This window comes from Barbus barbus, assembly GCF_936440315.1.
Source record: "Barbus barbus genome assembly, chromosome: 15".
NCBI lineage: Eukaryota > Metazoa > Chordata > Actinopteri > Cypriniformes > Cyprinidae > Barbus > Barbus barbus.
In genome coordinates, this window is record NC_136743.1 from 1,277,501 (window position 1) to 1,287,370 (window position 9,870).

Genomic DNA, 9,870 nt, shown 5'->3' on the forward strand with positions numbered 1-9,870 from the left:
CAAAATGCAGTTTTGAAATAATGATTTCATTTATTAAGGGAAAAAGCGGTCCAAACCTGCACTACGTGAAAAAGTAATTGCCCCCTACATCTAATAACTGGTTGTACCACTCTTTGCAGCAACAACTGCAATCAAGCGTTTGTGATAACTGGCAATGAATCTTTCACAGCGCTGTGGACGAATTTTGGCTCACTCTTCTTGTTTTAATTCAGCCACAGGGTTTTCAAGCATGAAAGCACTGTTTAAGGTCATGCCACAGCATCTCAATCAGATTTAAATCTGGACTTTGACTTGGTCACTCCAAAACCTTATTTTTTTGTTTTGAACTTGCTGGTGTGTTTGGGATCATTGTCCCAAGTGCGCTTGAGCTTGAGGTCACAAACTGATGGCCGGATATTCTCCTTCAGGATTTTCTGATAGAGTGCAGAATTCATGGTTCTATCAATTATGGCAAGTCGTCCAGGTCCTGAAGCCCCAGACCATCACACTACCACTACTAATCGTTTGTGTTCTTCTGAAGAAACAAAGTCACCTACATCTTGGATGCCCTTGGGGTAAGCAGATAAACATCAAATTTTCATTTTTGGGTGAACTATCCCTTTAACTAAGTAGAACACATTATTTTATTCATTTTTATTTTCAAATGTAACTTTTTAGTTAGGTTTGAATATATATATTATTAATTTGCCTCAAAGTTATTTGTATTTTTGCACTTTTTATATCAAATGAGAACACTGTACAAGTAAAATTTACTTTAAAGAACATCTGCATTTTTTAATTTTTACTCATTTGTCATGCTAAGTGGAAGATTTCTGCCAAGATTTCACCTGGTAGAAAAACAAATACTATTAAAACGAATGTCTTGATTCCCACTATGACCACTAGATGGGAGCAGAGGATCATTTATAGTTCTTTTCACATGTTTTGTCAATGGATTTATATTTTAGACATTACAAAATCCCTATTATAGCATTTAAAAATCTCTTTATTGTCCAAGTTCAGCATTGTTTTGTGTTGCAGTATGAAGTAGCAAGTGTTTTCAACTCATCGGATCTACTTGAATCCCACAGAAGGCCTATTTTGAATTCAAAACGGCAATTTTCAGCTAAAGGTGGCTAGTTTGTATCCTTGTTTACTATCTATAACCAATATTACCAGGGTCCGTACAAGCTGCTTAAAATGCCAGAAATACTTGACTTTTACTTTTTGAAATGTAAATCCAAAAAAAACAAAAACAGCCATATTTATGAAAAGGTGCTTGACCTATTGAAAAACAATATGAATTAAATTAGTGTTTAATTTTTAGCAATGACAATTTTTGTTGTCATAAAGACCTTCTTCATTACAATACAACATAACAAAATATTATGAAAACAATAACTGTTGTACTTTTGTCATATGTTGTTTTTATATTATAATTGTTAAATAACCATTTAAGAAGTCACATATAATCAATCATTACTGATTAAAAATGGAAGTCGAAAATTAAACTCTTAAAGCATGAAATAAGACACTGAATCAGTAAATTTGAGTTTAATGTGGGTATATTATCAGTAAACTAATCATTAGACATTTGTAGTCATTCAAAAAATATTGGAGAAAAGAAACCATGTCAAAGAAAGGTATGCAGTACAGTGCATGTCAGAGCCAATCCACCAGCCAGGGCCAGGTCGGCCAGCGAATGGACATCCCTTGAACCTGGCAGCACAGGTCAGAGCCAGAGAGGACTACACCAGCAGCCGTCTGTCTGCAGCAACAGTTTTTAACAGAGCAGTTTTTACAAAAAGTGCTCAAGAATGTAGTTACAGTCAGTATGAATAACACATGAACGAATATTAGCACTATGATTTTATCTTCTATGATCAGTACTCATGTTTTATTTTGATTTAGCAGAGACACATCCAGCGTTTAATGTCCTCACTGCAGCTTGGAATTGAAGCTGGTGGACTGATCTTCTGATATCTGTCAGGTAATATGGACATTTTATGCGTGTAATTCCCAAAGGTGTATGAATTTTGATTTCATGTGGACTTTCATGAGGGGTCATATATAAACATTACCAGCAGAGGGCAGTGTGGATCTGCCTTAAACCTGAATTACACACAAGACTACTTCTCATTAGCCTGCCTGCTCTGTTTTCACAAGAGATAATCCTATGTTTGTGATTCATAACATAACATCTGCGAGATACTGTAAATCCTTGGATTTTGGGTAATTATTGGTGTTAATTTTCTACGTGATCACATGATCATGATTTTCACCAGAGAGCTGATGAAATGAGCAAAACGAGCAGAACTTGAACACCCTAGCAAACCCATAGCAACACCCTGACAACCACCCACATTCTAGCAACCTCATAACAACCACCCAAAACACCCCAGCAACCTCATAACAACCACCCAGAACACCCTAGCAACCTCATAGCAACCACCCAGAACACCCCAGCAACCTCATAACAACCACTCAGAACACCCTAGCAACCTCATAGCAACCACCCAGAACACCCCAGCAACCTCATAACAACCACCCAGAACACCCTAGCAACCTCATAGCAAGTTAGCAACTCCCTGACAACCCCCCACATTCTAGTAACCACCCAGAACATCCTAGAAACTTCATATCAACTCCCTGACAACCACCCACATTCTAGCAACCTCATAGCAAGTTAGCAACACCCTGACAACCACCCACATTCTAGCAACCTCATAACAACCACCCAGAACACCCCAGCAACCTCATTACAACCACCCAGAACACCCTAGCAACCTCATAGCAACCATCCAGAACACCCCAGCAACCTCATAACAACCACCCAGAACACCCTAGCAACCTCATAGCAAGTTAGCAACTCCCTGACAACCACCCACATTCTAGTAACCACCCAGAACATCCTAGAAACTTCATATCAACTCCCTGACAACCACCCAGAACACCCTAGCAACCTCATAGCAAGTTAGCTAGAAATCTCATGGCAACCACCCAGATCACCATAGCAACTCCCTGACAACCGCCCACATCTGAACAATCTCAAAGCAACACCATGACAACCACACAGATCCTAGCAACCTCATAGCAACAGAAAAAATATCAGCCAATGGGGTGAGAACAATTATCTAGTTTTCCTTTAAATTATACAGGCAGGTATTTTTCTCAGTTAAAACTGAATTCATTTTGATCAGTTCTTCTCATCAGCTGTAATTTTACTCCTCTAGTTCTCTAGCTGATTTAAGAATGTTCAGATATTTGTACTGGAAAACAAGACATAAATCCTGAGGCGGAAAATCCCTCTCTGAAGTGATCTGTTTGGAAACAGACATCATCTGATGGCAGCTGAACTCAGCAGCTCTTTTCCAGTCTTTTGTCTGAAATGCTCCTCACTTCTCTGAAAAACAGGAAGGACTTGTGCTCTGCTTTCAGTGTTGTGTGTGCATGAGAAGTAAAAAAGAAAAAAAAAGGACGCTGGTGTGAAATTGCATGTATGTATGTATGTATGTGTGTGTGTTTCGGACACTTTGTCTGAGCCCACAGTTTCCTGTTAAATGACTCTTTTGTCACTACCACGGTTCACTCTTCCTCTTCACATCTCTGCTCGACTCTCCCTCTGTTTGTCATTTCAGAGGAAAGATGCAGTCGCTGGACGTCTGTCTGATTCTCCTGCTCAACGCTGGACGAGTCGGTAAGATCAGATCAAATCAAACCTCATCCAACACACAATCACTCGAGAAATCCTGACCGATACACCTGTGACGCTTCAACGGAAAAGTTGGTTTAGAAAAGGTCAAATTAAACCGTCTCTTCCTGTTCCCCATTAAACAAACACATTGTAATTTGGAAGAATTTATGAATTTAATTTTCAAATGAATTTGAGTTATATTACTAGTTACTGAGAGTGAATTAGATTTTTTTTATTGAATCATTTAAAACTGGATCCCTTTTTGGTGTGTATTTGGTGTATTAAAACTGTATTCTGTAAACATTCAAACATTTATAATTATTTAAAATATTTACAAAATATAATATATTGCTTTAAACATTTTTATAATTGTTTTAAATATTTAAACATTATAATGCATTGCCTTAAACATTTAAAGTTATAATTTTTAAAACATTTAAACGTTATAATTTATAATAATGTTTATATATATTACACATATATGTATAATCTATTACATATATATATATATTATATATTACATCTAAACATTTATAATTGTTATGAATATTTAACATTATAATATATTGATTTAAACATTTATAATTGTTTTAAGTATTTAAACATTATGATTTATTGCTTTAAAAATGTAAATATTTTTATGATTGTTTTAAATATTTAAGTATTATAATGTATTGCCTTTAAACATTTATTAAATATATTTATTATTGATTTAAATATTTCATATCATAATGTATTGCTTTTAAACATTTGAATATATTTATAATTGTTTTAAATATTTAAACATTATAATGTATTGCATTAAATATTTAACATTAAACATGGTTATTGAATTATTATAAATGCATATACAATAATTATTTATTTATTTACTTGTATTAGGATGATGCTTTTTTACACAGATGAGATTTGTTGAAGCTGTTGTGTGTAATATCTTGTTTCTCAGCTGCGCAGCAGGATAAAGTGTGCTATATTCTGGATGGGATTCTGCTTGTTTACGGCATTGTGTTGACCGTCCTTTACTGCAGATTAAAGGTGAAACTTCATTTCTATAACCTCACATCTTTATATACTTTCTTCTTTCATCTTTATATGTATGATAAAGACATTTAGTGCCATTTTCCATCCATTTTTTTTATTAAATAACATTTATGGTCACTAAAAATATTTGTTTACTAGCAAGATACATCTAAATCTATTTATTAATACATTCATCTATTGACATATACATAAATGTGATTTACAGAAAATAAAACAACATTTTCTTTAACATGTTTTCACAAGAAAATTCACACTTAATAATAATAATAAATGGAAGCACCCATAAAAAACAAACATGATTTCCTTGCATTTTGTAGTTCCTCGGAGGACAAATAATTTACTTTATAAAATTTTCTTTAATTATGAACATCTTCTAAATGACTGAGGTCCCCATTAATGGCAAAGTCACTTTTTATTTAGAAAAAAAGAAGCCTATAATTGAAATACTGAATATAAAAATCTCTTGATATGTCTGTCTTCTTCAAGCATTCATGTTTTCATGAACACATTCAATTTAAATGTAGTAATTAAATTGGGATTAATGTACTTCCTCAGTGCAGGTCTGAATAGTGCACAACCCTAAAAATACTGCATTCTAGATCACACTGAAATCCTCATTTGAGCTCATTCACCTGCTTATTTTAAGTTTGTTAAATTTGTTTCCAGGATTAAATCAAAAATACCTCAACATGGCCTTCTCTGAACATGTATATTTAGAGTTATGAAGGGAATATGTTTTTGATGTGGAACTGAATTTCTCTGATCATGAAAGTAACGTTGACTGTTTGTTTGTTTGTTTGTTGTCAGATACGTTCGTCTAAAGATAAAGCTTTCTCAGAGGTGAGTTCACTCATCGCTGTGGTTTGTTTCTGCTCATTCTATAGTCACATTTCTGTTTCTCGTTCTTCAGCTGACCACAGAGAGCTATTAAAAACACACGCACGCACATGCATTTACTTAGTTATCTAAATAGGGACGTTCCATAGAGTTCTAGTATTTTTATATACAGCTAGTTTACCAAACACTAAGAAAAACATTCTGTTTTTACAGTTTTCAGAATAATAGTAACACTTATAATCTTTATATATTATGCATAATAAAAGTAGTGTTAATGCATTTATGTTTTGTGATGCATTATATCATTCTAACCACAGTCATTGTTACACCTTTAGTGTAATGCAATAAAACACACAACACACTTTCAAATATTATGATGCATTTTAACTTGTTACAATTATTTCTGAAAAGATGTAATGCATTACATAGGCTAGTAATACCTTTATAATGTATTATACATGAAGGCTTCGAATAAAATGCTACCAAAAAAACTTTTTTTTTCATTTAATGCCACTTTTGCAAATGAGGATGTTTTCAAAAGTAGGTTTTGTCACATTTAGTTCCTGATTGGGTAAAAATTTACTACAGACATGCTAACTGGAATATGCTTTGAAAACATTACTTCTCTGAATGTTCAAAACGTTCAGTTTTAAAACATTTTTCTTTGTTAAAGGAACATTCCATTTGATAATTTTCACAAACATTATGGAACTTTTGAATTTTTTGAACTTTTGAACGTTACTTTTGAATTTTTTTTTAATGTTCTGAAACAAGTAACATTCAAAAAACGTTAGATGAACGTTCAACTAAAATGTTTCAGGGCAAAACATTCCATGAATGCTGAGTAAATAACATTTTGAGAACATTAAAGACCAGATAACTAGAGAATGTTTATTCATATAACAGTACCAGAACATAGCTGGGCTCACATTAACCAATTAAGGATGTATATTGTCTTTAATATAAAACTAGTTACAATTGATTAACTCAAACTCCAATGTCCGGAAGGGAGGTGCTGTCAGATTTAGCTCACTTTCTAGTGATAATTTTATAGTATAGATAATTAAACAGACACACATGAGAGCACAAATATAGGCTATTTGAAAATGTTCATTTGTGAGGCCCTCAGAAATAAACGCAACCCACAAACACACATTAAAACCTCTTCGGTCTGTCAGATAAACGTGCTCTGTTGAGATTTAGTACCTCTTTTTCATATTAATCATATTGATGACGTCGACTGGGACATGATCCGGGCGAGTTCTTCTGACGTCAGCGAGTTCACGGATGTAGCATTGAGCTTTGTAAACACGCTAACCGAGCAAGCTACAGAAACAATAACGATAAGGACATTCTCCAACCAGAAACCGTGGGTGGACAGAACAATCCGTGCCGCGGTTAACACACGCACTGCCGCTTACAATGAGGCTCTTCTGTCTGGGAATATGAGCGAGTACAAAGCATCGTGCTATGCTCTCCGACGCGCAGTAAGAGCCGCCAAAAACAGATACAGAGAGAGAATTGAGTCTCATTTCCAGCTCAATGACTCTCGACGGATGTGGCAGGGACTGAGGACCATCTGTGCCTTTGGAAACAAATCCTTCCGTGGAGGTGAGAGCAGATCCGTTGTTGGCCGACGAGTTAAACACCTTCTTCGGCCGCTTCGATTGCAACGGCGGCGGCGCGTTTCTGCCGACCAGCGCGTCAGGAAGCAGCAGGCAGAGCAGCGATGATCCTGTAATCACCGTGTCGGAGGATGAGGTTCGGAGGGCGCTAAAGAAAGTGAACGTCAGGAAAGCAGCCGGACCTGATGGGATAACCGGCCGTGTTCTGAGGTCCTGCACCGATCAGCTCGCTGGTTTGTTCACTTCTATCTTTAATGAGTCCCTTGCTACCTCCGTGGTTCCCACCTTATTTAAAAAATCCATCATTATCCCTGTGCCTAAGAACAATAAACCCTCTTGCCTGAATGACTATCGCCCAGTTGCCCTCACATCTATAGTCATGAAGGTTTTTGAGAGACTTGTTAAGAGCCACATCTGCTCCTCCATCCCTGATACTTTGGACCCTCTTCAGTTTGCCTATCGCCCAAACAGATCTACTGACGATGCCATCTCTCACGTCCTCCACTCTTCCCTCACACACTTGAACAGCAACAATGGAAATTATGTAAGGCTGCTATTCATTGACTATAGCTCAGCTTTCAACACTATAGTCCCCATCAAGCTGGTTTCTAAACTCACAGACCTCGGCCTAAACTCCTCACTCTGTGACTGGATTCAAGACTTCCTCACCGGCAGACCTCAAGTGGTGAAAGTTGGCCAGTTCACCTCAAACTCCATCACCCTGAACATAGGAGCCCCACAGGGCTTTGTCCTGAGTCCCCTGCTCTACTCTCTCTACACGCATGACTGCGTGTCCTCTCACAGCTCCACATCTATTATCAAATTCACTGATGATACTGTGCTTCTGGGCCTCATCTCCAACAACGATGAGACCGCATACTTGGATGAGGTAGAGAGTCTCACATCAAGGTGCCAGGACAACTGTCTCTCTCTGAATGTGAGCAAAACTAAAGAGCTGATCATGGACTTTAGGAAGAGACAGCAGCAGCCCTACACTCCTCTTATGATCAGTGGGACCCCTGTGGAGAGGGTAAGTAGCTTCAAGTACCTCGGTGTAAACATCTCCGAGAACCTGACTTGGACTACACACATCCAAACACAGGTTAAGCACATCTGCGACAGCTGAGGAAATTCAGGGTCTCACCAGCAATCCTGAAAACTTTCTATTCAGGGACCATAGAAAGTGTATTGACTCAGTGCATCTCAGTGTGGTATGGAAACAGCTCCAATCAGGACTGCAAAGCACTACAGAGTCTCTCCCCTCTCTGCAGGACATCTACCTCAAACGCTGCAAAAATAGAGCTGTTAAAATCTTCAAGGACTCAAATCACCCTGATAACTGACTATTCACTTTGCTTCCATCTGGTAAGCGCTTCCGTAGCCTGATGGCAAAAACTGAGAGACTTAGGAGGAGCTTCTTCCCCCAGGCCATCAGGCTCCTAAACTCTAACTCTGTGTCATAACATCACATGACTCCATGTAATATCACCATATCAATAAGCTATTCATAATTTTTTCTACCTCATATTGCTGTTATTTAAATACCCTGTACAACTTTTTTGCACATTCCTGTTATTACTATTTATATCAACAACATACTGGCCTGCACATTTATATTTATATTTTTTTATATGTTATTCTTTTATTTTTTTCTACTTTTCTTTTTCTTAATATTTGTATTCTATATAATTGCACTGTCCTTTGAGCGGACCTGACTTACATTTCACTGCTGGTTATACTCTGTATAATTGTGTATGTGACGAATAAAAAATCTTGAATCTTGAATTAATCTTATCATCTGAGAAAACGTCCTTGTAGTTGACTTTAAAAGACAGAATGAAGGAATTAAAGAGGCGGACGAGAGCATAAAGAGGAACAGAAAGCGGAATCGGTTTTGACTAATGTCTTGAGCAAGAATCTTCTGAGAAATGTCACTTCTCCCATTCACTTTCCTCTTGTGTTTTTCAGAAGCAAGAGGGAGACATTTATCAGGTATTGTGTTGTTATTGTGCTTTATTTTGATGAGTGAGTGACTGTTGCAGTGGTTTCATGTGTCTGTGCTTCTTCAGGGTCTGGGACGGCAAGATGCGGACACCTACGACACACTTCATCCCGGAAAGAAAAAGCCGCTGGCCTGAGAAACTCTCAAACTGTGCAACTCATTCAGTGTTCATGCCCTAAAAACTGTATTTTTGCTTTGTTTATAAGTAATCCAACTAGCCAAGTTTTGGTGATCATGCTTTATTGTCGTTGTTTGCTTGTGTCTTTGAGACAAACGTCACAATTAATGTATAAAATACATGTGTAAGGCTCTTCATTTCAACATAATAAAATGATTATTTTTAACTTGGACAGATTAAAAGTGTGTTTCAATGTTAGTGTAACGGGGCGAACGAGACATGAGACGTGCGGATCCAAGTGCAAGCTTTTATTTTTAAACATAGTCAATAAACAGGCAGGGTCAAACAATGGCAAACAGATATGGTACGGGCAAGACACAGAGCAATCCTAGGGCTAGCGAGAGTCGACGATCTGCGAACAATATCCAAACGGCAAGGCAAAGGGTAAATCCAGGAAACACAGGCAAGAATCAAAACACTAGAAAAACACACAAGGCAAGACTATGACAACAAAGTGGGTTCCGTATCGCAGCTAAAACTAGGAGAGTTATAAATGCAGAACAATACTGGAACT

The 9,870-nt window shown here is 37.0% G+C and overlaps 1 protein-coding gene across 2 annotated transcripts; it reads left to right on the forward strand.

Annotated features, from left to right (window-relative positions):
- The first annotated feature begins 3,474 nt into the window (after positions 1-3,474).
- Positions 3,475-9,528, forward strand: fcer1gl (Fc receptor, IgE, high affinity I, gamma polypeptide like). 2 transcript variants are annotated; one of them, XM_079434853.1, is made up of 5 exons: positions 3,475-3,676; positions 4,620-4,708; positions 5,522-5,554; positions 9,145-9,168; positions 9,246-9,528. In XM_079434853.1, exons 1-5 carry the CDS (start codon positions 3,625-3,627, stop codon positions 9,312-9,314), a joined length of 267 nt encoding a protein of 88 aa, XP_079290979.1. In that variant the 5' UTR covers positions 3,475-3,624; the 3' UTR covers positions 9,315-9,528. The 2 variants fall into 2 exon arrangements, with proteins under 2 accessions (XP_079290979.1, XP_079290980.1); XM_079434854.1 differs by having other exon boundaries at positions 3,569-3,676; positions 9,148-9,168.
- The last annotated feature ends 342 nt before the right edge of the window (positions 9,529-9,870 follow it).